The sequence below is a fragment of the Beta vulgaris genome, chromosome 7 (assembly GCF_026745355.1).
Source record: "Beta vulgaris subsp. vulgaris cultivar EL10 chromosome 7, EL10.2, whole genome shotgun sequence".
NCBI lineage: Eukaryota > Viridiplantae > Streptophyta > Magnoliopsida > Caryophyllales > Amaranthaceae > Beta > Beta vulgaris.
Window position 1 is genome coordinate 50,733,550 of NC_079208.1, and position 27,948 is coordinate 50,761,497.

At 35.0% G+C, this 27,948-nt stretch overlaps 3 protein-coding genes across 7 annotated transcripts in view; 1 reads left to right on the plus strand and 2 right to left on the minus strand.

The window, feature by feature from the left end:
- The first annotated feature begins 14,834 nt into the window (after window positions 1–14,834).
- LOC104899638 (probable disease resistance protein At5g43730) lies at window positions 14,835–19,507 on the plus strand. Of its 2 annotated transcripts, XM_048648550.1 has the most exons (4): window positions 14,835–15,002; window positions 16,617–17,813; window positions 18,535–18,936; window positions 19,048–19,507. In XM_048648550.1, exon 2 carries the CDS (start codon window positions 16,629–16,631, stop codon window positions 17,751–17,753), a length of 1,125 nt encoding a protein of 374 aa, XP_048504507.1. In that variant the 5' UTR covers window positions 14,835–15,002; window positions 16,617–16,628; the 3' UTR covers window positions 17,754–17,813; window positions 18,535–18,936; window positions 19,048–19,507. The 2 variants fall into 2 exon arrangements, with proteins under 2 accessions (XP_048504507.1, XP_010685167.2); XM_010686865.3 differs by having other exon boundaries at window positions 16,617–18,936.
- A 316-nt stretch (window positions 19,508–19,823) lies between these two features.
- Window positions 19,824–21,413, minus strand: LOC104899639 (UDP-glycosyltransferase 73C3). The gene has a single exon (XM_010686866.4). It carries the CDS (start codon window positions 21,370–21,372, stop codon window positions 19,897–19,899), a length of 1,476 nt encoding a protein of 491 aa, XP_010685168.2. The 5' UTR covers window positions 21,373–21,413; the 3' UTR covers window positions 19,824–19,896.
- Window positions 21,414–22,824: 1,411 nt separating this feature from the next.
- LOC104899640 (glycine--tRNA ligase, chloroplastic/mitochondrial 2) overlaps window positions 22,825–27,948 on the minus strand; it is a 38,156-nt gene continuing 33,032 nt past the window's right edge. For all 4 annotated transcript variants that reach the window (XM_048648551.2, XM_010686867.4, XM_048648552.2 and 1 more), the window contains 10 exons: window positions 27,274–27,492; window positions 26,847–26,941; window positions 26,665–26,755; window positions 26,476–26,580; window positions 26,035–26,073; window positions 25,696–25,785; window positions 24,834–24,935; window positions 24,072–24,153; window positions 23,702–23,787; window positions 22,825–23,599 (listed from right to left, as the gene is read on the minus strand). In XM_048648551.2, the coding sequence (XP_048504508.1) occupies window positions 23,501–23,599; window positions 23,702–23,787; window positions 24,072–24,153; window positions 24,834–24,935; window positions 25,696–25,785; window positions 26,035–26,073; window positions 26,476–26,580; window positions 26,665–26,755; window positions 26,847–26,941; window positions 27,274–27,492 (1,008 nt within the window). In that variant the 3' untranslated portion in view covers window positions 22,825–23,500. The remainder of the gene's footprint in view (window positions 23,600–23,701; window positions 23,788–24,071; window positions 24,154–24,833; window positions 24,936–25,695; window positions 25,786–26,034; window positions 26,074–26,475; window positions 26,581–26,664; window positions 26,756–26,846; window positions 26,942–27,273; window positions 27,493–27,948) is intronic.

Here is a 27,948-nt window from a genome sequence, read left to right on the forward strand (position 1 = left end):
AAGTCTAAAAAACAACAATAAAAAAGTACCACAAAACTATCAACAATCACAAACTGTAAAGTAATAATAAATCAATCAAATGATACACAAAGTAGCCAACCTTTCCAAGGCTGGGCTTCTTAAAAGGACGGACAGTCAACCTTGCCAAACTTGGAGTGGAGGAATCAGAACCGGTAGTCATATAAAACGTAGTTGAACAGGGTTGGAGTTGTAAATAAGAATAGACACTAACAAAGTGCGTATGCAACTTAGAAAAGATATCAACAACCTCTTTGACCTTACGATCAAGATCTTGGGGAAAATAAACAGTAACATACAACTCATGAACAAAGTTTTTTGTAAGGGGGATCAAGCATGATAGCAATAGTAAGAATCAAAGAATAAGTCTCCTAATACTTGTTAAATTTTGCATAAATAGGAGCAGCCATAGAACGAATAGAATCAGTTGGGTTTTCTTTGGCATAAAACAAAATACATTCAATCAAAACGACGTTCTCAACATATAGGTTGGCAGTGGGGTAATTGAGACCAGAAAAATGACAAGTGATATCATAAAAAGGTTCAACAAAATCACAAATATTTTGGACACTATTCAGAATTAGTTAGAGAATCATCTAAACCATGATCAAGTTAATAAAACTAATCTATAGCATCCCTAGCTTCTAAACACCTACGGAGCATAAGATAAACAGAATTCCTACAAATACGAACATCATCAACCAGTGAACCGGAAAAATCAGTAGTCACATACTTAACACAATCCTCAAACCTCTCTTTCCTAGTGTTTGAATAAGCAACATATGTAACAACTTGTTGCAACTTCAAAACCGTTTTATCCATAAACTTAAAACCAACTTGGGCAATCAAATTTAATATATGGGCAGAACATCTAACATGAAAAAACTTACCAGAATAAGGCAACAAATTTGTTCTATTTAAGTCCCTAACCATCTCTTAAATCATAACATCACTGGTAGTAGCATTATCACCAGTCAAAGAAAATACTTTATCTCTAATATTCCACTCATCAAACAAATCAAGAGTGAACTTACCCAACTCCTTACCAATGTGGGACCCAGGAAAATGTCTAAAAATAAGAATTTTAGAACGCAGCATCCAAGAGTTATCAACATAATGAGCAGTCAAAATTGTGAAACTAACTTTATTAAGTGATGACCAACAAATCCCAAGTACAACACACTTTTCCTTCTAAATTACCTATAATTGTCTTTAATTGAGCTCTAAGAGCAACAAACATATTAGTGCAACGGTTAAGCATAATATTCCTAGAAATATGCTTCACATTAGGATTCAAGTAGGAAAGCAATTCCCTATGCTTAGTATGCTCAACCATCAACAGTGAATATGCATGACACATAATAGCTTCAACAAACGTATGACAATATGTTTTTTTTATCATAATGGCTCCCCATGTTGAGCAGCTTTCATTTTTAAGTAAGCTTCACACTTTTCTAAATGTTTATTTTGGTTGTTAGTACCTTGGGTTCCCTCATCACGATAAATCTTAGCATTATAATGCTTATATGTAGAAAATATCTTACCATCTTCCTTCTTAAACAAGTGAAAGTGCCATCAAACCTTGACAACATGCCTCCCAAACAAGACAGGGTCATGGGTTTGGAGAGAAATGGTTTCCTCCTCAACAGAAAAGGAACTGGACCCAATAATGGAGTCCAATGTCAACTGATCAACTGAAAATTAAATATTTCAAAATTTAAACATGGCAGAGTCTAGGCCTCTAGGGTTAGGGTTAGGACAAGGTCAGTGTTATGGTTAGTGCAGGGTTAGGGTTATGGGTTATGTGTTACGGGTTATGAATTATGGATTATAGGTGATGGGTTATGGGTTATGGGTTGTGGGTTGTGGGTTGTGGGTTGTGGGTTGTGGGTTGTGGGTTGTGGGTTGTGGGTTGTGGGTTGTGGGTTAGGGTTAGGGTTAGGGTTAGGGTTAGGGTTAGGATTAGGGTTTAAGGTTTAGGGTTAGGGTTAAGGTTAGGGTTTAAGGTTTAGGATTTTGGGTTAGGGTTTTGGGTTGAACCTTAAACACTAACCCTAAATAGTAACCCTACGCCCTAAACCCAGAACACAAACTCATACCACAAACTCATAACACAAAACTAGAACACTAGCCCAGAAACACAAACCCTGAACACAAAACTAAAACACCAATCCAGAAACACAAACCCAGAACACAAGCTCAGAAACACAAACCCATAACACAAACTCAAAAACACAAACCAAGAAACACAAACCCAAATACAAATCCAAATACAACAAATAAATTTCGAACAAAAAATATAACCCGAACACAAACCTAGAAACAAAACCCAGACACAAAATCCGAATACCAACCCAGACAATAAAATCTAACATAAACCCATAAACTTAAACACATAATTTCATAATTAATTATTAAAAAGTAATATACAAGATAATTCATAATTATATACAAGATAATTAAAAACGAACACATAATTTCATTCCACAAAATAACATAATTACAACGAACACATAATTTCATATCGCAAAAATAAAAATATATTAAAATAAGAAAAAACTAAATAAGGACAAAAAAAAAACATGAAATTCCAGCAGATCTGCAAATCTGGACCAGCACATAACCCATAATCACAATCAAACATATCGTGACCTATTTTTAGAAAAACAAAAATCAGAAGACTTACCTGGTTGTGACATTGCGGTTTTAAAAATTAAATGTTTGCTTTTTTTCCCAAATCTTCAATTTGTTAGCTTTTTCTTCAGATCCACATCTTTTTCCTTCAGGTCTTCGCCTCTTTCGTCAGTTCCTTGCCTTTTTCTTCAAATCTTCACAAAAAATAGCGTTTTCTGACAATACAACTCGCAATGAGAGAGATCTGAAAAAATTAGCATTTTCTTTAGATTTGAAGTTTTTTTTGGAGAGAGAGTGAGAAAATATGCTAACCTAACAAGAACAAAAGCATCACATAAGAAATCCAAAAGCTTATAGTAGGGAGTTTTGCGCGCTTCTCTCTCTAGGATTCTCTGCGTACAATGTACGTTGGACGCCATGGCAAGGAAATCTAGAGTTAAGCAGAAGGCATCTCAGGCAAACTCATCATCTGTAATAGGAAAGGGGCCATCGAAATCACAAGCAAAAAAAACTGAGGTTAGTAGATGAAGTATTTTGGGAATAGCATATGTGGAAATCGAGGATATGCAGGAAGAACTTGAGGAAATTCAAGAAGAAATTATGACTCCTCGTTCTTCTTTGAGGACTCTTTAATAACAATATATGTTGAGAGAAAAGTTCTTAGATTGCTTGCAGACAATCCAAAATCTAGGGAAAGGATTGTTCAGGATCAACGCAAGCGACCTCGAGTTGAAGGTAATATTGCTCTTGTACCAATTTTATTCTCTCCTGAAAATCAGAATAATGAATCTAATGTTGTCAAAATAAGCGGATGTTCAATTTGAAATCGATTTCTGGAATCTTGCCATTTATTGCTATGTTGTTGGTGCGAACCCCCTATCCATGTAACGGAAGGGTTTTTTCGAAGAATCTGTAGGAATCATGACATTGACAAAGTAGCTTTGGTTAAGAAGGGAGTTTATGTTGTTAGGTTTACAACAACGGAAAAAAGGGACCTAGTCTTTACTGGAAATCCCCCCTCTTCTTTACAGTAAACCAATGATTTTGAAACCATGGACACCAGAAGTAGATATGTGTAAAAAAGATATTAATGTGTTGCCTATTTGGATTCAATTGATGCTTGATTTTAAGTATTTGGGGTGTCATGCCTGGTGAAAATCATTAAGACTTTAGGCAGATTGATTAAGCTAGATCAAGCAACAAGTAGAAGAGATGAGTTATAGTATGCTAGAATCATGGTGAAGGTGAATATAGGACAACAGTTTCTTGAGGAACCGAAATTAATAAATAAAAGGAATATCATGACTGGTGTTCCAATTAATTATGAATGGAAGCCTATTCAACGTACTACTTGCAAGGGTATAGGGCATGATGAAGCCAAATGTACAAAACTTATTGTTAGAAAGGAATGGAGACAGAAGATTCAACCTGTCCAAGGTGAGGGAAGGAAGAAAATTAGTGTCACAGAGGTTCAGAAGGTTCGGGATTTTTAGACAGTCAAAACTCCAACTAGAAGAATCTAACTAGTTCTGTAGCTGCTCCTACTCAGAACACCTTTGATGTCTTAGGGGAAGTAGAGGTTTCTAATGAGAGGCTATCTAAACATAGTGATTCAGTAGGAGGTGAAGCTTCCACAAGTGCAGCTGTAGTGTTGATAGGCTTGGTGGGATGTGGATCAGTTGAAGCACAGGTGGCATGAGGCAGCCAGCCTCCTGAAGCCTATGGATGAGGTAATTGTGTGGAGTGTGAGAGGGATCAACAACAAATAGAAGCAAAAGGATGTTAAATGCTCTTAAATGGGCAGAATGTTGGTTTGGCTGGTCTTCTTGAAACTAAGGTTAAGGCTCACAATATGGGGCGGCTTTAACTTAGTTTGTTTAAAGGGTGGTGTTTTACCTCTAACTCTTCTTTTCATAAAGGAAGGAGAATTATTTTGGCATGCACTAGTAGGAAAAAGCCTATCTGATGCGGTCAAAATCAAGCTTACTGATTCAGTTTTGATTCGCATCGGATGGGCTCGTAGCATATCCAATATATTTACTAATACAGTCCAAAACTGGATCAGTAAATTATTTATTGATCTGGTTCTAAGGTAAAACCAGATCAGTTAATCACATTAACTGATCCGGTGATTATCTCAAAACCGCAACTAATTATCAAAATTCATATAAAAAAAAGGTGCAGACCTGCAGGCCGCAGGTCTGCACATTTCAGATCTCTCTCTCACCATGTATCTTTTTCGAAACAGAACCTCGATTTTCTTCGGCATAAGAGTCAAATTTTGAACATTAGACATATGAAGTATAATTGTTTTTAGTTGCAAAATTTGATTGGTTTAGTTTCTATCACTTAAGTCTCTCACCATTATTTTTGTCTTTTTTTTTCACTTTTCAAAGTTAAATTCTATGAGCAAATAGAAATTTTATTGAATTTATTTATGATTTCTAATATTATAATTTTTGAATTAAGTACAATACTAACTTCTAAATTATAAACACTATAAAAAGTAAATAATTTTTTTCCTTGTCTAACTTCTAAATTCTGATTTCACTACAAATACACCTCTATTTAAATCATGACCCACCATTAATGGTGAATGGTTCTTGAGAATAGTGATTTGTAAGTAAACTTTTGTAAATGTTTTTGTATGTATTGACGTTCTAGCTTATTAGTTTTAGTTTGTATGTTAATTTTCAGTTTTAATAAAGTTTTTCGATTATTTAAGTGATTTGCGTGATTTTTATAACGTGATTTTCTTAATTATATGAGTGATTTGTAAAGTTTCTTCTTTTAAGTGATTTGTGAGTGAGTGTTGTAAATTAATTTTTGGTAGTTTTCTTTGAGTGCCAATTTTGATTGACATTCCTTTTGTAATTTAGAAAGGGAAGGGGGGCAACATAGGCATTTCAAAAGAGGACACCATTGCTCCCCCTTCCCTTATAAAATAGAGATAATTTCTAAAATCATGGTGAATAGATTAAAAGTTGTTATGGGTAAGATTATTCATCCTCTATAGGGAACTTTTGTTCCTAAAAGATTAGTTCAAGATAATGTTCTCTTGGCTCATGAATTTTTTCACTCTTTTACAAATAAAAAAGGTCTGGAATGTTAGATCGCTTTGAAATTAGACATGTAAAAGGCGTATGATCGATTAGAGTGAAATTTCATTTTTATTACTCTCGAGAAATTAGGATTATGCTCTCGCTGGATAGAGTGGCTACGTCAATGTATTACTGCTATCTCTTTTTCAGTTTTAGTTAATGGTATTCCTGGTGAAACTTCTATCCCCTTTAGAGGAATTCGTCACCTGTTCATGAATCTTATGTGAATTTCTTGCAACAGAAAACTAAGTGTGCTTGGCTAAAAGATTGTGATATGAACACAAAAATGTTCCATAGAAGTATAAGAAAAAGACAGCTACAAAATGCTATTTTTTGCATCCATAATGAGGCAGGAGAAAGGGTGGATCAACCCGAGCTTGTATACCAGTGCTTTCTCGGATTATTATCATAAGGTCCTTGGTTCTAGAAGTGATGACAGAAGAGATGTTAAGAGAGGTGTGGTGCATTGTGGGCCTCTAGTGTGTGCTTAACATTGTGAAAATTTACTAAGACATGTGACTACAAAGGAAGTTAAGAGAGCTTTATGGTCCATTCATGGAGACAAGGCCCCTGGCCTGATGGTTTTGGCAACCAATTTTTTCAAGATTGTTTGTATATAGTGGGGGAAGATATAATATCTGCTGTGGTGGATTTCTTTCAACAGGAAAGGTTGTTGACAGAGGTAAACTCTACTACTATAACTCTCATTACCAAATCACTTTGTCCTAGTAATGTTGGTGATGTTAGGCCTATATCTTGCTGCAATGTTATATATAAATGCATCACAAAGGTTATTTGTAATGGATTGAGGGATGATCTGCCTGATATTATCATGGAAAATCAGGGTGCTTTTGTGCACATTAGATATATCATGCATAATATTATGATATGCCAGGACTTTGTGAGACAGTATGGTAAGAGTAATGCTAGTCGTGGATGTATGATGAAAATAGATATGAGGAAGGCTTATGAACAATAGAATGGGAGTTTTTGAAACAAATGCTTGAGTGCCTTGGGTTTTCAGATAGATTTATTGGGTATGTCATGACTTGTGTTTTCTCTCCCAAGTTCTCTATGATCAATGGAGTAATGCTTGGTTATTTCCCTTCTAAAAGAGGTATAATACAAGGTGATCCCTTGTCCCCTCTATCATTTGTGATATGCACCAATAAGGAACCGTAATTTAATCAATATAATTCAAGACCCTCAAATTAACCCAATTACTTATCTATTAGTTCTTTTAAACAACGTTTTCTAGCTAATCCTTTATGTTCATTTGATGCCAACAATGATTCTAAATTGCTAGATGAAATTATTTTAGATGACAATAATTTTTATATATGTATGGAGGTCACCTTTTAGGAAGTAAAGACTGCCACTTTTGATTTGACGCTTGATAAAGCGTTGGGTTTAGATGGATATTCCCCTTTGTTTTTCCAAAATTATTGGCAATTAATTGGTAGATCGGTATCCAGAGTTGTTAAAGCTTTTTTCTATTTAGGAAAGATTTTAAAGGAGATTAATCGCACATTCATTACTTTAATACCAAAAATAGATAATCCTTCTAATCCTAACTATTTCAGAGCTACTAGTCTCTGTTCTACAATTTATAAGACTAGAATTTTTTGCACGCGATGCGTGCTTGAATTTGGAATGCAGTACTCAAAGTCTAAAAATATAACAAAACATACACTAGTAGAAAAAACCTTATCCGTCACTTCGTAAGAGATGCGGTTTTTACAAAACCGCATCAGAAAATCAAATAAAAAAATGGGAAGAAAAGATGGGAGAAAAATATAATGCGGTTCTCTTGTAAACCATATCAGATTTAAAAACTGATGATGTTTTGTTGAAATCTGATGCGGTTCCTAAGACCGCATCAGATTTTCTCATTTTTCTTAAAAAAAAATCGAAACTCGTGGCCCAGTATGCTCGTGGCCCATTTCTTTCCATTATAACCCCAGTTCATTTCCTTTATGTTACCTCTCTCTCTCCACACTCAACCATAATCTCTCCTCCCTCTCAAACCCATGCACTGGTAGAAAAAACCCTACCCCCACAAAACCTTAACCCTAATCTCCTTCCCCTCCCATCCATCTATGATTCTCCTCTTCCCCCTCATCTCTCTCAAACCCTAACCCCCCTCCACTCTCATCCGTCGTCCTCTCATCATCCACCGCCGTTCTTCATCGTTAAATAAACTAAAGGATCTTCAGCACCATCATCTTCAACAACCTCTTCATCGTCGCATCATCACGCGCGTCTCTCAGCCCTCGTCGTTCATCTTTCAACGGAAAATGGAACATATATACTAAAAGTTGAGAAGCATCCAGTCACTAAGTATACAAAAATTGCAACATATACAAAAAAAAAACGAAAATTAGAAAATGAAGCAACAACACTACCTAGATAAAAAGAAAATTAAGAGTTCGAACAAAAATCAAACGAAAATGGAAGCCTAAAAAAACGAAACGAAAATGGAAGCTCAAAAACATGAAATAAAAACCTACACCCAAAACCAGATCTAAAAACTAAATCCCAAAATAAATGAAAAAAAAACACCTATAACCAGATCCAAAAACTAAATCCCATAAAAACTCAAACGAACCTATTTCTTGTGTACATATCTTCGATTATTCGTTCTTCGTTTTGCTCTTCATTTTGTTCTTCATTTTCGCTCTTCATTTTCGTTCTTCGTTTTGTGAGGGAGGAGTAGAGATGAGAGGGAGAGAAGTGAGTGAGAATTTAGGCTTAGGGATCTGTAGGGTGTGAGGGAGGAGTAGACAGGAGGGAGATTAGGGTTTGATATTTTTGAGGAAGATGAAAGAGGGAAGAGAGAGTGCGTTTGAGAGAAGGCGTGGTGGCTTGGACGAAGAGAATGGGGGTCTTAGGGTTTCGTGGGTGTGAGGCTGGGACAAAGAGAGGAGATGGGCCACAAAGAAAATGGGCCACAATAAATTGGGCCACTCGGTTTTTTTTTTTAGAAAAAATATCGAAAATATGATCTGATCTTGTGAATCGGAGCATATTAAAAAAACTTCATCGGTTTCTAAAATCTGATCCGGTCCATGAAAGGACCGCATCAGATTGTCCTCCCAGCTTTCCTCCCATTTTTATGTTGATGTTCGGATGCGGTTTTACAAAAACCGAATTTGTTTACTAAGTGACATAGAAGGTTTTTTCCACTACTGATGGAATCCGAAGAGCTTTCATGTCACTATTATAAGTCGTTCAAGTCAGTTGATCCACTTTTTGATATAGTCAGGCAGTGGTGCTTCTCACTTTAGTTGCTCTTTTATCTATGCCTCAAGTGATACAAAAGAAAGAGAGAGTTTATGGTAGGATTTAGAAGACTTAGCTAAGTCTATTAATAGTCCATGGATTGTTGTGGGTGACTATAATTGTGTATCTCTTTCCAGATGAAAGAATTGGGTCCATAGAAAGACATTAGGAGATAGAGAGATTGCAGTAGTGTGTTCGTAGTTGTGGGTTTCATGACATGGCTTGTACAGGTAGTAAATTTATCTAGAATAATAAACAGTATGGTGAGAGCAAAGAATTCTGCAAGCTTGATAGGACAATGGTGAATCAGGCCTGGCTTGACATCTTTCCCACAGTTGTGACTCATTTAATTTCATTCTTGAGGGGCATTTTAACCATTGCCTTATTGTTACTATGGTCTACCCAGCTGTAGTAATTGGTAAACACTCTTTTAGATACTTCAAAATGTGGAGCAATGCTCCCAATTTTCTTGAAGTTGTGAATGAAAGTTGGAATATGACAGTTCAAGGCACTCCTATGTATAGAGTGGTGCAGAAATTGAAACGAACTAAGCAGGTCTTGAAGAAAATTAGTGCTGAAGGTTATTATGAAATTCAAAGCAAAGAAATCATGCCTTACAAGAAAATCAGATGAAACTATGAAAAATGAAGAGCATGAAGCTGTGGTGAGTTATAGGAGCATTCACAAGGATCACCTCACTTTTTTTTAGCTCAAAAGGCAAAATTGAATTTGTGTAGAGATGGTGATGAAAACACATTTCATCAGGATTTTTCAGATGCTGAAACTAATCTTGCCATCGAATTTCTCAATCAAAGACAATCTCGAGAGATTATTATAATGCATACCAACCGAGATATTTAGTGATGGGCTAGAATTCGGGCCACAGACCCAACAATCTTCACCTTGGACCAAATTTCAAGTGTACTCATTGTATGAACCTCGTAGGGCGTTATGTAGATATGCCACCATGACCAATCTTAAATTGGTCGTTTAATGTGACATGTTGAAACACATTTTTACAATGCCGTTGATGCCAAATCGGGGTCTTGTAAGAAGAAGTCGTGATCGAAGTCACTTGTAATTCATGAATGTCTAATGCCTTTAGAAGTTTATGAGCACCTTTGGAGATTTTAAGTACTCCACCTTGAGCTGAAATCTTGCACCCTTTGAAACCAAGGGTGCGCAAAGAAATGATGGTGTTCATCAGATCGGGAACATGTTGAACATTAGACAGTGTCCTAATCTTACCATCACATGTCTTGATCTGGACGGAGCCAATACCATAAACTTTACAATGATTGTTAGGGTTGTGAGTGTGTAGCGAAAGCAAATTAAAGATGTACGTAGAGATTGAGAAAACTAAATAGGGTTGAAAATATATAGCAAGAAAATTAGTAAAAGATGGACACACAATATAACATCGAAAAAATCCTCAAATAGAGGCAAAAACCCATGGATGACGAGTACTGAAAATCAACTATATGAAATAAATAGGAAAGTATAACAACTCTAAATATCTATTAGGATAAGTAATACAATAAAAACTCTCATGATATAATAAACTATCAAAAGAGTAAAACAAAAGAGGAATAGTGAATTAGGAAGGTTGTAGTAATACAAGGAGGAATTGTAGGAAGGCTAGTGTAATGTGTATGTATGACTTCTAGTATGTTGGGTATTGCCATTGGTTGATAATTTTGTTGATGCCCAAAGCTAACATACGACACCATATTATAAGTGATTGAGGCGGCTAAAATTTGTGTTGCATGATGCATCTCATAAATCTAGATTTCTCTAGTTGAATTCAGACATTTGCTGACATTATGGCTTGAATTATTTCTCCCCAAATTATTTATAGAGAAATCAAGATCAATTATAATCTTCCACAAAATATGAGATGGGAACATACATTTATTGTGTTAGGCTTTAGAGCCTAAGAATTTGGGCTATACAATCCAAAATAATTCATAGCTTTATGGAGCCACGTTGAAAACCCAAATATGGGATTATTTTTTATAAATGGACCTATCTCTTTGGTCATCCAACAAAATATGATTTTTCTTAATTCAAAGCCCGTTTTCTTCGCATCAATTTTCATGCTCTCAAACCAACTTTTCTATGGCTTGTTAAAACATTAAAAAGAAACAAACATATTACTAGTTAATTGGATGATGTCAAAACAACTATGGATTTTTTTGGCAAAAGTGAGCATGGATTAGATAAAATCCAAAATTAGTCCAATATCCCAAACTTGCTAGATTATATGAATTATTTTTCGAGGAATAACTTTGGGCTGGAGTAATATTTTTACGGTCCAATATAAGTCTAAAGTTTTGAATGAATTATACAATTGCACTTTGACTTGCTATTTGCTAACATTTCCGAGCAATTGCTTCTCGAGTTAAGCTAGCTTGTGGGTTTGGTGGGGTCTGTGGAAGAGTACTTGGGTTAAATAAGTACTAGCCTTTTGTGCACGCGATGCGTGCGATGATATTTATAAGCCTAATACTAAGTAGTAAACAAACTGAAAATGCAAGTTAGTATTTAAGTTCACCTTCATTTTGTGAATAAAATTCTTTCATGTTCTTTTTATGTTGTTATTCTTTTTTCTGATTTTGAATAGTTTTTTGTTTCTCAAGTCATATATGCGCATATTCTTTTATAATCAGTATGATGTTCTTTACTAAATATCGTCATGTTCATTTTTTTGGTTTTATTCATTTTTGTAGTTTATAATAGTTTTTGATATGGATTTCATAATTTCTCTATGATCCCAAAATTGTAACCAAAAGTATAAGACAATTTCAGTTTTTTTTCCTTGTCTAACTTCTAAATTCTGATTTCACAAATTGATATTTAAAAATTTTCATCATTTTAAATGTTCACACTTTGAGTTTCAATTATATTTGAAATGAAATTTTAAAATTTTCATACACAATCTGATTTTGCATGAAATTGTCATTTTAATTTTTCTCCTTTTCTAAATTTTAATACTTTGAGTTTTTCAATCATATTTGAAATGAAATTTTAAGTTTTTCATACACAATCTGATTTCGCATAAAATGGTCATTTTTTATTTTTCTACTTTTCTAAATTTTAACACTTTGAGTTTCAATTATAGGTGAAATGATATTTTAAATTTTTCATACACAATCTGATTTTGCAAATTAATGTAATTTTTTTTTCTGAAAATGGATTTTTGCAAAAGTTGTTTCGCAAAAAGGTTTGATATTGTTTTGTTTTTCAAAATTTATTCTGAACAAGGATATTTTGCAAAAGTTTTGGGCAAAAATTTATATTGGAATTTTAAAAAAAGAACTATATTTGTAACTTTTTCATCAATGTCATAAATGAATCAAATTTCATACACATCTTGTTTTCAGATTTTATATGAAAATGAACCAAATTTAAGTCTAATTTGTAATGTTTCCTCATATAAGTGATTTATGAGTGATTGTTGAAATTAATTTCCGGTGGCTTTGTTTGACCCCGTTTTGGTATTGAGATTCCTTTTGTAATTTAGAAAGGGAAGAGGGGCAAAATAGTCAGTTCAAAAGAGGACACCGTTGCTCCCCCCTTCCCTTATGTAATAGAGATATACATTTCTAACACTCTTATTACGTAACTAACAAGAGACCATTGATGTCATATTATTTTAGCACAATTTCTTTTAAGCTATTATTTTGTTACCTAAACCTTTCATATTCTTTTACTTATTACGTTATGATATAAACTTTTTAATTTTTTAATGGGCAAAAAATACGGAAAGTGGCTAGATAAATTATGAAATTTAAGAATAATAACACATTTGTTTACTGTAACTCACCCGAGACATCGCCCGGGCCAAAATACTAGTTATATTTCAAACCTCATGTGTCTCAACCCCTTAGTAGAATGATTGTGTTGAGCGTAAGCATCAACACATTTTGAATGTTGGTAGAGATTTACTTTTTCAAGCCAACCTACCTATACTTTTGGGGGGAGAGTGTTCTTTCGGCAGTCCATCTCATAAATAGAATTCCATCTCCATTGTTATATAACCAATAATCTTTTTGAATTTCTTCATGGTTTTCTCCTGCTGATGAGGCAATAAAAACTTTTGGATGTCTTTATTTTACTCATGATCACAAAACTAGAGGTGACAAATTTGCAAGTCGAAGTAGGAAGTGCACTTTTTGTGGGTTATCAGTTTAGCAATAAAGGGTGGAAATTATCTGATCTTGAAAATAAAGAATTTTTTGTGTCACGGGATGTCAAATTCTTTGAAGAATTTTCCCTTTTCTCACTCTCGAAGATATTGGCTTTGGTGCAACGAGTGTCATAAATTATGCCAGAGCTAACTTTTTCTGCCGACTGTTGGGTATCGCACTATTTTTTTCCAATTCCCCCTTTTTAATTCATTTATTTATATATTTTTCATTAATTACAAGGCTAAGTCACGTCAGCATGTGTCTAGAATAGTTAGTTTCGACGTCATTTATGACACTCACTACACCCAGCTAATACTTTATCGTTTTTATCTACTAGTCAAATTTAGTAGTGTTAGGTGCACCTGTGCCATAGCTATCAAAATAACTATGGGTCTCTTTGGCAATAATTAACATGGATTAGATAAAATCCAAAATTAGTCCAATCAAAGCCCAAACTTGATAGATTATATTTTGTTTTCATTTAGGAAAAACATCTTGCCATCTTGGAGAATCTTTATAGTAGACCTGGGTGTACCATGCTCATGGTACACCCAAGGCTATTTTCAGCAAATGAGTAAAATCAGCAAATGAGCAAAATGAGCAAATGAGTAAATAAGCAAATGAGTAAATGAGCAAATGAGTAAAATGAGCAAATGAGCAAAATGAACAAGTATTTCTACTCATTTACGAAAATGAGCACACTTTTACCCAAACTTTATCATTTGCTCATCATCTTCTTCCTTAATTTCAAATCTGGAAATTTCTTTTTTTTCGCGAATTTTAGATCTCCATTGTTGTGTTTGGAAGGAAGGAGGTGAGAGAGAACTACTGAAACAACAACAACAGAACAACAACAACAACAGATCAATCGAACAAATGAACAACAATGAGCAAAAAAACAAGAACAAAACAAATGATCGAACAAATTACAAATTGCATCACTAATTAGATAAATTTAGGGCAAAAATTTACCTGAATTAGTTTCTGATTGCATGCCAATAGTAATTATTTCACTGAATGAAGAAATTTGCAATTCTGTTGTTGATTAGCATGTTTGAATTGATTCCGCCATTAATGATTCGCACAAATGAGTTGAATCCGCCACTGTTGATTTGCACAAATGAGCGAAATTAGCTTATGAATCATCGTTAATATAATTTATTGCTTTTAATAAAAAAAAATTGCAACTCTGACTTAGATGTTTGAGTTAAATCCGCCATGAATGATTCGCAAGGTTGTGTTGGTTCCTCCATTTTTTCTATTTCTAAGCTTTGGATGGAAGAAGGAGAAAGAACAATTATTGCCCCGAAATTACTAGCGTGCCCCTTAAGTTGCAATTAACTACGAAAATGTCCCTGGGTGTACCATGAGCATGATACACCCGGGTGTACCATGAGTGGACTCTGCCATCTTGGGCTGGATTAACATTTTTTGGGCCCAATATAATAAAGTTCTGAAAGAATTATACCATTGCACTTTTACTTGCTATATTATGCTAACATTTCCGAGCAATTGCTTGTCGAAGCTTGTGGGGTTGGTGGGTCTGTGGAAGAGCACTTGGGTTAGGTTGGTGCCACGTGGTGAACCTGCAAAGAAGTGGGGCCAGTAAGGCAGTAATTACGGAAATTAAGATTACAAAACTTGACATATTATAAATAGAAAAGCAGATTAGACATGTCAGATATCATCATCACTCACCAAGGAAAGTGCACAACTCTCTGTTCTTTCCGTATTTTTCCGTATTCTCTTCATCTATTTGCTGCTTACATTTTATCAGGTGCTTCCATCTTCTTTGTCTTCTTTACTTTTGCATTTTCTTCTTAATTATCATTAATTACTACTTTGCTCATTTTTTATTTGAGTTTTCTGCTTTTATCATCCACGTATATCCGAATAATACTTTTATGGATTTCATTCTTTGTTTTGTTGATTTTTTTTTTTTTTTTTTTTGGGGGGTGTTCTTTATTGATCTAATTGTTTTTATTATATTTAGTGAAGGGGTATAATATATATATTTTTTGCGAAAATTGAAATGAAAGTGGTATATCTAGTGATCTAGAGGTGTCAAATTAAGTTTTTTTATATCTTAGGGAAGGTTTTCGGGTCGGGTAAGCAGCGAGTCGGGTTATGTCGGGTCAATATCATATTGTATCGAGTTGTAATCGTGTTGGGGTTTCGGGTTTAATACGGGTCGGGTCATGGTTAGGGTTCATATTGGTTATTCTCGGATCGGATCCAGGTGGTTATGGCCTATGGGTCACAATTTACGTGTTTTTTTAATACGGGTCGGTTATCAGTCACTCCGGTTGGGTCGGATATACGACTCGGGTTAGGTTAATAAGATATTGTGACCTGAAACCTGATTGCATCGGAACCTAAAACAAGTTATATTTCACCAGTCCGACCCGAAAACTTGTACATTTATACTACTACAATAGATTGAAATTATGACAATTTAATGCCAAAATTATCATTGTATATTGGATTTTTTAACTGCAATAATACAAACTTTTGCCCATTTTCTTGTACACTTTTGATTATTTTTTAATAATACAAACTTTACATTAAAATTGTCAAGTTGACTTGTAATCGGTAAGATAGGTAAAAAAAAATTACAAAATCATTTTTCTTCTTTCTCCCTCCTCCCCCAACCCCCCACCCCCCACCCACCTGAACCACCTCAGCTTGTTATCTCTTACAACAAGTTAACAACCGGTATCCTACTGGAAGAATTTTGATCAAAAGTTTGTATTATTAAAAATTAATCAAAAGTTTGTATTACTGCGAGGGAACGTGCAAAAGTTTGTATTATATTTGTTAAAAAAGCCTTGTATATTTTAATTGTTGGATTTAGTATATCTTGGTTGGACTAAGACATCATGTGTATTGTGACTAGAAAATGTTTGAGTGATCCTTAGGTTGCCAACCCTATTAGAAACATTAAAATATAATATTAATATGTATGTAATAAATGAGGGCAGAAGTGATATAAAAATAATGTTTTAATGTATTCCTAACCAATGAAAATTCAATGATAAAAGGGTTGGCAAACCCTTAGAGTCACTCAATCGATCTCCGTATTATGACTTGTGAGATTTGATTATGAATGTGTAGATTCATTATGACTTCTAATAATAGCAACGTATTTTGACTATGTTCTGTTATAGCCAAATACATGCAAATAGAAATGGCGTCTTATTGTGATTAGCAGATCATCTTTGAGATATGCATCTAGAACCAGCTGAGAACCATCACTTTTATTTAGGAGTACAACTTTCTATCCAAACCTGTTTTATTGCTTTACATAGTAGCCTCTTTGGAGGCTTTGAGTCAATGTTAAAGTTGGTACTGTAATGGGTGATGGTATTTTAACATGCTGGATTTTATACAGGAAGTATTTCATATGGAAGCCTTAGCTGTTGTTGGGGGGATTTTGTTCCCCAGCCTTGATGAGAGCACTAGAATCCTAGGGGGTAAAGCTGACTACCTAGGAGCCAGGATAGATGACGTTGAAAGAGAATCCTTCTCTGATCAGGTTCAAAGAGGCACGAAGCGAAAGATTTACAATGATCTCTGCATATGGGTGGGTGAAGGTAGGAAGCTTTTGAAGGTAGCAGAGAAGGTGTCTCAGGGTGTGGAATGTGGGAGCTTTCTAATGTGTGCAAAGAAGCGAAAGGTTGTGGACAAATTGGCTGGAGCACTGGCAGTTCATGAGAAGAAGGGTGATATACTCTACGAACATGCCTTGTCTGATGAACTAGGTCCATATCGTGGTAATTATCTACCTGTGAAGGAATTGATGGGGCGAGCAACTTTGAATACTTTGGTGGAACTTGAGCATCTAGTATTGGCTGTATTGCAGGATGCTGAGGTTGGACGGATTGCTATTTGTGGAAGAGAAGGAATTGGTAAGACCTTTTTGATGAAGCATCTGCATAATTCTGTGTTAAAATGGGTTGAGAGGTTTGATTATGTTTTCTGGGTGACCTCCCCTGATGGGTTCAGCATCAAGAACGTGCAAGATGCTGTTGCTGCTGTGGTGAAGTGTGATCTTGCTAGTGATGATGACTTGAATGTAAGGGCTAGAAAACTGTCAGATACATTTGCAGTTCTTGGCAGTTTTGTGCTTTTCTTAGATGGTGTGCCAGAAGGAGATCTCAATCTGGACCAAATAGGAATTACAGCCCCTGCAGAAGGAAGCGAGCGCAAGCTAGTATTAACTACTAGCTCGACCTTTGGGTGCAGAATGTTGGATGGTTTTGGAACAGTTGAACTTGACCGTCTTTCAGAAAAGGAAGCAATGCAATTGTTCATGCATGAAGCCAAAATTGACATGGCATCTGTACTTTTGCTTAATAATATTCCTAGCTTGCTTGCAAAGAAGTGTCGTGGAGTACCACACATGATTGTGGACATAGCTTCTCGAATGCGCGGTGTTGATGACCTTCATGAATGGAGAAATGCACTGTTTGAATTAGGAACTCTTGAGAAGAGAAGCACATTCTCCAATTCAGGTCAGAATTCATGAACAAGGGTTGTGAAAATGAAGAAATATCTGCTTTTGCATTCCTTTCTCTATTGCTCTCGGGTGAGGAATCTTCTGCTTGTCTCAAGGTTAATCAAGGGCTTGTGCTTTTCAATTTTATTTATTTAAGTTTCAGAAAATAAAACTTACTTTAGCAAAAATAAGTTCAGTAAGATAAGTTTAATTTAGTAAATTAGTCCAACAAATATAAGTTTAGTTTACAACCAGAATAAATGGAGCCAAAATTAAGTGGAAACAATTCAATTTAGCAAAAAATAAGTGTAGTTTAGAAAAAATTAGTTAAATCTCTATAAAAGTACAGTAAGGTCAGCAAAAATAAGTCATGTAGTTAAAATAAGAGTTGAAAATAATGAATTCCCTATGACTATAGTTGCAGTTTGCATGTCAAGAATAAATTTTATGTTGAAATAAAATTTGAAATAAGATACACTCTAGGGTTCTTTTTACGACTTATAAATAAAAAGCTTGTAGCAAAATACAGCAAGTATAATGCAGCAAAATAAGTATCATTGTAGTAAGAATGTGTTCAGAAAAATAAGTTTATACCAAAAACTAATGCAATAAATTTAATTACAGAAAAGATAAGTTTTAGTTTATAACCAAAATAAGTTGAGTAAAAATAAGTTCAATTCAGCAAAAATAAATTTAGTTTAGCAAAAATAAGTCGATTTCAATAAAAATAAGTTGAAAGAACAGACCTTTCGACCTTCAGAAAGTTGTAGATTACCTCTTCTTCGAGTAACTGTCCGTTGTGGTGATGTAGACACACTTGTAAAGAACTTGTTGGTGCGAACTTCCTCGATTACAACAGAGAGATGCCTTCAGGATCGATGCTCAGAATTCAGCTGTATGTTGTAGTTTGCAATTAGGCTGTCAGAAGGAAAACACCTGATTTAATGCCTTCAGGATCGATTCTCAGAATTCCGAAGTGAAGGCATATATGCATTGACTCAAGCCACAAGGGTGTATTATTGATCAGTCATAAAACATCCATAATTGGTAAGAGAATAACACACCGGGAATTAAGTGGTAAAACATTATAACATTGTTCTTTAGGACTTAGGAGGGAAGACATACAAAGAACATTTTACACACTGCTGTCAGATTCAGATGCTGAGCACTCTGATGTGCATTCTTCTGCAAGCTGGTATTCTGGAGCCTGGAGGTACATTCACTTTGATATTCTTCTTATTAATTCTACGTTCAGAAACTGAAACACCTTTCTGTGTGGTATCTGATCTTCTGATTTCGTATGTTTACAAAATGCTATTTCCAGTTTCCTCATCTTCTTTGGCCTTCGCACTTGCTCACAAATACACGATACTCACATTGCCTTGGGAATCTTGAAGTTGCTCATTTGCTGAGGAATTGCAGCGAAGGATGTTGCTCTCATGTACTTTTGAGCTCGCGTTAGCCATCAATAAACCAAGTACCCTTATGCTTTTGTAGGTTTATGGAGACTGATTGCAGCAATAAAGAGTTCAAAGAGATAAGCATGCAGATCATAGCTTAGGACAAATAAATCAATCTTAGTTCCCTACTCTTAATAATACTTGGCCGAGGTTCTAATCCATCGGGGTCATTTACTTGAAATAATTAGAACAAGATGTATTTCCATCTGATTTTTGTTTGGTTCACTGTTTATGATATTTAAGTTTGTGTCAATAGCTGGGATTATGATTACTGTAGCTGAATGTTTTAACCTGTATGATAATGGTGTTCAAGGTTTCTTACTTGTACCCCATTCTCTCAGTTTATGACCTTTGCGGAATGTAGACTCATGCTTTCACAGACGGTTTGATTGCTTGGAAATATTTTTCCATGAAGGTGAAATTTTGTCCTGTTTGTATAAATGTAAACAGTGGTCAGGTCGTCATGACCCGAATCCTCACGTGTTCTATTGCAATGCTGACAAAATAGATTGAAGCCAAGGGAAAAGGGGATATCGTATAGTAATAAAACTTAACTTAGGTAGAAATAAGAAAACATATCCTAAATTAAATATATTGCAATGCGAAGAAATATAAATCTATCCTAAAAAATGCACACACATAATTGAAACATATTGGATATTCTATTACTGATTGTGCACAAACACATAATTGAGCTATCTTATATAGAAGTACTATTTTTTCAATTCAACTAAACAACTAATGAATTCATCAAGCTTCTTAGAAGATGAACCATCTTTTGCTACAGCCTTCCTTGACATCATTCCAATTTCCTTAGCCCTTTCTCTAGCTACTCTCCCATTCTCGCCACCCATCAGTTCTTCCACCCCACGGCTGATGTCGTTGCGGCCAACAATAGCACTCTCCATTGATCCTTGTTCAACTACTTTTGTTGTATTGATAGCTATCCCTGCCTTTAAAACCTGCACTACAAACTTGGCATTTAGAGGTTGTTCTGCACCCATAGGCCAAGTTAATAAGGGTACTCCCCTCCCTAAACTTTCTAATACAGAGTTCCAACCACAATGACTCAGAAATCCTCCTACACTAGGGTGTGACAGTATGCTCCTTTGATCCACCCACTCCCTTATGATCATCCCTTTACTCTTCACCCTCTCCTCCCACCCCTCCGGCAGCTTCCAACTCGTTGATCTGACGACGCAAACGAATGGATAGCCAGCCATTTCCAATCCCAAGGCAATCTCGTCCATCTGTATGTCAGACACATAGGCCTGCGTTCCGAATGACACATAGATCACACTTTCTAGCTTCTCTATTTGCTCATCTAACCACCTTTGGTAATAATTACATGAATCTTTATTACATTCTTCCATAGATGTATTTACATGAATCTGTGCTTGATCATATAGGAGAAGTGGTCCAACACACCATACCTTGACACCTTCATCATAAGTAGACTCAAGAGCACCTATATACTTACCTTCAATCTCTTCAAAGCTATTACTTAAAACTCCCCAACAACTTGAGCTAACATCGCCGATTTCGAATAGAAATTGCATTGTTGGGTGATTATCATCAAACCAATGGCCGAAATCATTGCGAGTTAAGAAGAAAGGGGATGCTAATCCAGGAAGAGTTTCCAACTCCTCTCCATTTGACAAACTTTTGATACATTCTTCATTTGATAACATGAGCCTCCATATTGCAGATGACAAAACTCCCATGCCAGTGAAGAGGATCCCAGGGATGTTCAAAGAAGAACATATTGGTATAGCCCAACATAGAAAGAGATCACATACCACAAATATATTAGAATTAGAATTAGAATGACATGTTTTTTCAACTTTTTCTCTAAGGAAACTCTCAAATGGTTCTTTGAGTTTTAAGGTTGCCCTTAGGAAAGAAAGATGTTGATCTTTGGAGATAATATCTTTAGTGTTTTCACAATCTTGTGATAAATCATCACATATAGGAAATGGGATTACATGAATTGAGATGTTTGGGAATTTGGTTGAAAGTATTGAGGAGGTTTGTTTAGCATTGGAAGGTGTTGAGATAATAGTAACTTTGAGACCTCTTTGTGATAATATCTTGGCTAAATCTAGTAAAGAAAGTGTGTGGCCTTGTGCCATGAAGGGAAAGATGATTGCATCAGGGAGATGATTTTCAGAAGCCATGATTTCTTGCATAACTTTGTTTTTTGTTAGTTAACTTATATAGGTAGATTTTACTTAAAATACTTCCTTTTAATAATAGTACAATCAATGACAATGAATATCATTTTATTAAATTTTCACGAATATGTAAGCAAAACTGTAGTCATGTATATTTTATGAAGTTTATTTTAATGTATATTTAGGTTTTGTTATTTTGCACTGAGAGAAGCTGAATTAAATATAATTGAATTGAATTGAGATTAACTGAACTAGACTAAAGTGAGAAAAACTGAATTGTAGAGAGAAATCGAACTAAACTGAATTAAATTGTACTAAACTTAACTAAACTGAAAATACGTCCAAAAAAATAATGGATTAATATAAATGACGAAAAGTGAGTTTTTAAAAGTATGAAAAAATATATTGTATAGATCATTGTCAGTATTCACAATTATTAGATACATCCAGTGAAACGGCACCATGCTAGATGTAAGCAACTACACCTAATAGGCATTTATTAAATACACCCTCCAATTCCATAGATATTAAAAACAATGCATATCTTGTCCATGCATGAAGTTCACATGGTATGCAACTTTCACAAAACTTGTCCACGTATTGTCTTGTACATCTACGGACCTCATAAATTCCGAATATTGTTGGTTTTCAAAATCAAATATCTCCACTAACTGGAGTAGGTATTTGTTATTTGTCGTAAAGTACCTTCAAATATCTTTGTAAACTGTAAACAAAATCAGTCATTGTAATAAAGTATTTGTATCCTGTTCGACAACAGCTTTTGCATTAGCTCTTAGTATTTTGACTAGATTAAAACACTAATTAGATGTTTGACATAATAGAGGTTAGAGTATATGTTGGAGTTTCAAGTAGCTTTTAGATAGTTTTTTTTCCAAACGTTATATTTTATAGCGTTCAGTTTTAAGTAACGTTCATACTTTTTTTCTTCAAAGGAAAATAGGGCGACAATCATGGAAAACTTGTTCTCATCTCCATACCTCCATAGCTGATATAGTGAATAATATCTTTGAAAAACATCCCACTTTTTATGGATGAAAATTTGAAAATAACAAAATATCATATATTCAGACGCTATTACTTCTTCTCTGCATAATATTCTAGGTTTGATGAGTGTCCCCAAAAATAACCATATATATGTTTACAAATTCTTTGGGAATTAACAGTTTCATCTTCAAATTTCTTCCTTCAGGTAAATTTATAATTTCTCTTTGCCGAACCGGCCTTTAAGACTTTAAACTTTCACAACGTTTTGAGCTTTTTTTAAAAAAAAAGTTTTTAGAATACAAAATTATGAAAATATGAACATTATGAAAGTTTAGATCCTAAGTATTCTTAGCTTCATTATGATATGACTATACGAATATTATGTATCTATACAAGAAAACAGATCTATATTTAAGGGGCAGATAAGACTCCAAAGTTAGTTTGTTCAAGAAACAATTGAGCTAAGAAAATCAAGATAACAATAACATTAATAAGTTATTCCATCAGGAACTTGTAGATACATTTACATGATGTCTAATGAAATCTAATGTACAAACTTTTCTGATGAAAATATTTCTATTAAATTACTTGTTTAGCACAATGTTTTGAACATGACGCTAAAATAATAGTTCTGAAAAAATATTGAAAGAAAGTGAACAATAATTCCATGACATTATTATGTAGGTCTCCTTTTTGGGTGGTGCAATAAGCTAGCTCCATCATCAGCAACTAAACTTATCAATCCCATTTTCTATTGATCGTTCTGATCTTTTTCTGAAGGTTAATCAACAGCCCTCATAAAATTGCATTTGCAATCAAATCTCAGACTTCATGTTGATAAGATACCAATGATACCGCCTACGAGTGACTATAAAGCACGGAAATATCTAGGACCTGTTTCTCTTCTTGCAACACCATTCGTCACCATGCTAACAAAGCTCGGAAATGACATGAATGAGGTTCACGGAACCCTCAGCTAATTTTGTGCTACACAGACCAGTTCAACTTTTGATCACAGATAATCAAATAATGCACCATGTAACTGATAAAAAGGGGGAAAAAAGATAATGTACATAATCAAGGCCTATTACTATAGTTAGTTCTGTTTTCAAATATCTTCAAAAAAAAATTATATTCTTCAAAATCCAGGCAAAGCTGAGAAGTCCGCGATACCCCTTGGAAGGTCTGCAATCTTTTTAAGCAGAGCAAGCCTGTTATTCCTAACTTGTTCATCTTCCTGCAAGCGTCATTTATATGTTGTCCTTTCAAATTTAATATACATATGAGTATAGATGTAACTCTAGTCACTGAAGTTCTTTATAAAGAAAATGGAACATACCACCATTACAAATACATTATCGAAGAAATCAGCAAGTGGCTGTACTAATTCCGAGGATGCTTCAACAAAAACATCAACTTCAATACCTATTCAAGAAGTCGAGAGAACATAAAAATGGTACCCATTTCGACTGAACACATCAACCTTGGGAGGCCTTTTGGGATCAAGACTGATATTGTGATTTTTGGAATAATTTGAGGAAGACCACGTAAGCCTAAAAGAGGTTGCTTGTGTGCTAAATGAAAGGGGTAAAGTTTGTGCTAAATCAAAGGGGTAAAGTTTGTGCTAAATGAAAGAGATAAAGTATTAAAAACAAGAGGCAGTATTACTGAAAAAATAAACTATTCACATAAGCAGAGAATCCAAGTACCATGATGAACTTGTTTGTTCACTGACAAGAAAGCAATCCACAAAGCTTTCTCTTCCCTTGTCTCGAAAGAAGCTTCATTCACCTGACACAAATTCGGGCACAAAAAACATTGATTACTTATTTCACATGACCACCAAGCTCCAAATACTGCTTTTTCTTTTTTTTTCTTTTGTGATGAAAATGTTCTAATGGAGAAGGGGGATATTTGATAACAAAATCTTAGGTTGCTCAAATTCATTTATAAACCAGCATTATGTCCAACACACAAATTCCCAAAAGATGAACTAAAACAAAAGTGATAAGGTAAGATTGCTGTCTAGCAATCTGTCTTAACCACCTCCCTCTACACTATAATTGCTTCACAATATTGTTAATGAACGTAGAATTTCAAGTATATCCATGTTCAGCTATGTGCCGTGTTCCACAATATCTAGCAACAGAAAAACACTTCTAACAGACTATGGCACCTTATCAATTTGATATCTGATATGCTTATGGTTTCAGGCTTTCAGCTATCCATGGATTATGTTCCTCAAGATTTTAGCTGCATTTTCTGTTGGATGGTGAAGCATCAAAGTATCAAACATGAAGTTCAAAAAAAAAAATTCAATTTTTTCTCCCCCCCCCCCCCTCCCTCTTCCACACATAAAAAAGCAAATACATATATTTTTAAAAATAAAATATCATGGAAAATCCCCCTCCCACACATAAAAAAATACATACATTTCAAGCATGTGTTAAGTGTTGGTTTAAGAAGCACACCTCTGTGTGGATATTTATGTCCTTTCCTCGGACAATCCTTGTTGGCCGGGAATATGCTTCAACAACCTTTGGAAGGAGATCATCTTTAAACATGGATTCCATCTGAAACAAGGCTTTCATCTTTAAACAATGACACAATATACGATTAAAGAAACTCCAGCAAATAATCATAACCACCCAGAATTCAAACTACTGACAGAGAGAACACCGAGGTACATCTGAGAATTAAAGAGCATGTTGACATTTTCGGAAGAGAAAGATCTAAACAACAAAAAGACGCAAGTCTGAACTGTTAATTTGAGACTGTAGTTCAATGATAATGCCTTGTAACTGAAAAGCTTTTGTTTTAATGAATACAGCCTGATTCTGACAAGCCGTTCTTAAGAGAGCCTCAAAAAAAAAAAAATTATTATTGCCAAAATGATAATGATATTTTGTTATATTGTTGGTTACTGAACAATTTCGGAATGCATTATTCCTTAAATCTTAAGGTTGTCTGCCGAATAAGGCTTTCTTCAAAGAAGCAACCCTCAGATTATATAAAACAAGAAAAAGAAAAGGTAGGGGTGACAAAATGTGGGTCTAAGCACCCTGCAGGCACTAAGCCTCATGTCACCATGAACTTAGACGACTCTTGGATAGCACCAATTTTGTAGCCAACATAAATCAACTTGCATTCCGCAAATAGTCAGATACAAAGGTCCTTTAAGAAAAAATTGATAATAATAGTACAAAGGCAAAAGAGAAAAGTCAAATAATAATTCAATCAATGTAAGTATTTGATTCCCATAACACGGTGCAAGGCTAGCAGGTTGCTGAATTAATGCTATGATACGTCAAATAGATATATCAAATTACACACCTTTATTGCCGATTTTGCTGCTAGACATGGCCAACTACCACGCTCTAAGAGGACAGATCGAACAACTTCTGGATTTATGCCCTTGTCAACCTGCCAGCAATATGCACCCAACATGGACAAAAAGATTCTTAATATATGTATAACTTTAAAAGAGAACTTATCTTTCAATTATCAAATCCAAGTCTTGTAAATTTTGTTTTTAATAAAATAATGTGATGCTAAGCCCAACACAATGGAGAGCACCTAGAGCAAAACTTCTAATAAAAGGTTAAATAGCAGAGCAATAGATATGAAAAGTTAAGCTTTATTAGAAACTTGTACAGTATACGGTATACACACCAGATATTGCTCCAGCCTCCTTGTTACAAATTGTTGTACCTGCAGAAAGGATCAAAACTTAATGGACATATTTCCTAAACTCAACTTGAAGAACCCAGAGGTGGGAGTTTGGGACCATCAAACTAATGGAGAGCAAAGGTGCAAAGCAAAAACTTTGAAAACAAGAACACTAGTTGATATATAATTGTACAATTTACCACAAAAACAAAGAAACATAAAACGCTACACTAGTTGAGAAGATGAGAAATCTGTAACAGAGTTGTTCAGTAACCACCACCTATGAGGTAAAGAACAAATTAGTGGCCCACCCCTATCATGTATCAAACCTCATCTTTTGTTTGACATCTGAACAGGGAAGCCTCTACATTAGGCATGACCTGGACAAACAGAATGTCAAAACCACCATGACACTACAGAAAAATTCATGAACATCTGTCTTACATCATCTACTGTACTGCTATCGACTTGAATAGGTTGGACCTCAGCAGCGAGCTCCAGAGATTGTCGCAAGTTCAAATCTTTATTATTTTCCACCAATAATTGCACCTGCCATGATGGAAGTAAGGAAAAAGGATAATATGATTGATTTAACGACTTCAGTCTCAAAGCAACCAGGGTCTATAGTCTTACAAGCCCATATGAAATTCTCCGCAGACCAAATGGATCATTTGTTGAACTAGGTTGACAGCCTGCCCCGAACAAACCAACAAGGCTATCCAATCTGCAGAACGAAACCAACAGAACATTACAAATGCCGTCAAACTAAATGACAAAAAGCCACAACATTTGAACTAATATAATTTGATAAGCACCTGTCAGCTATTGCCAGAACATTTCCCAAATCTGTCTTCGGCAGTATATCTCCTGAATTTCTAGGGAGAGTAATCTCAAATAAAGCCTCAGCAATCTGTCACAAAGTTTAAAACATTAAAGATGAACAATTAAGGGGGTTCAGGTTTTGGATATCAACATTGATAACAGATATGTAGTTAGGCAACCAACAAAAGGCACATCAAAAAAAGAATACCTTAATCAAAGGAGATTAAAGAATAATCACTCAATGTGACAGTTCATCAATATGCAAGATCTACTAGATGCTCTCTTTTCAATTTAATTGTAAGATAGTCTATCCCCCGAAAAATATGCCGCAGGACAGAGAGTAATAGGGGGCACTAAGAAGATTAAAATACTGCAAAAATAAATCCACAGATCACTTAGCCATAAAAGGTTAAGTATAACCTGCTCTGGGTAGCCGTCTCTCAAAGCATAATGGCGGGCCATAATTCCTGCCAGAGAAGTGAATTCAGTCACAACAGCAGTGGAAAGATCTGACATAGCGAGTGATGCAGCTTCCTGTGCAGTCTGAAGCTGCTCCGACTCAAAACCCAAGGAAGAGGCTAATTCGGTAACAATGCTCTCAACACGTGTCATTTTATCCAGCATGGTTCCGAGTTTTTCCTGCTCAACAAATCTAAGTGAGTCATCAAAGCAATGAGATCGCAAACTCATCCTTTCAGAATAATCAATATTCTTGGATCTCTTGGACAAAGGTGAAAGCCACAAGTTCATTAAACAAGAGCTTTGATGTAATCACTACTGGGAACACCATGGTATTTGATATTTCAAAAAAGTATATCACAATTGAAGAATGCTTTTACGAGGTCGATCCTGTTGACTTTGTTGATTGTCTCTCAGCTTCTAAAAAAATGCTGAACTTTGAGAGAAAAATATTACCACACCAATTGGTTCATTGGTTAAAAGAAACAGAACATAATAAATTTACTAACAATGAAGGTTCATGACTGCTCGTGGCTGGTCATGGGCATGAATTTTGAATTTGTGTACTTGCATGGCATATTAGAACTACATAATGTTGAAAAATGGAAAAGCAAGTAGGTCAAGTGCTACTAGGGG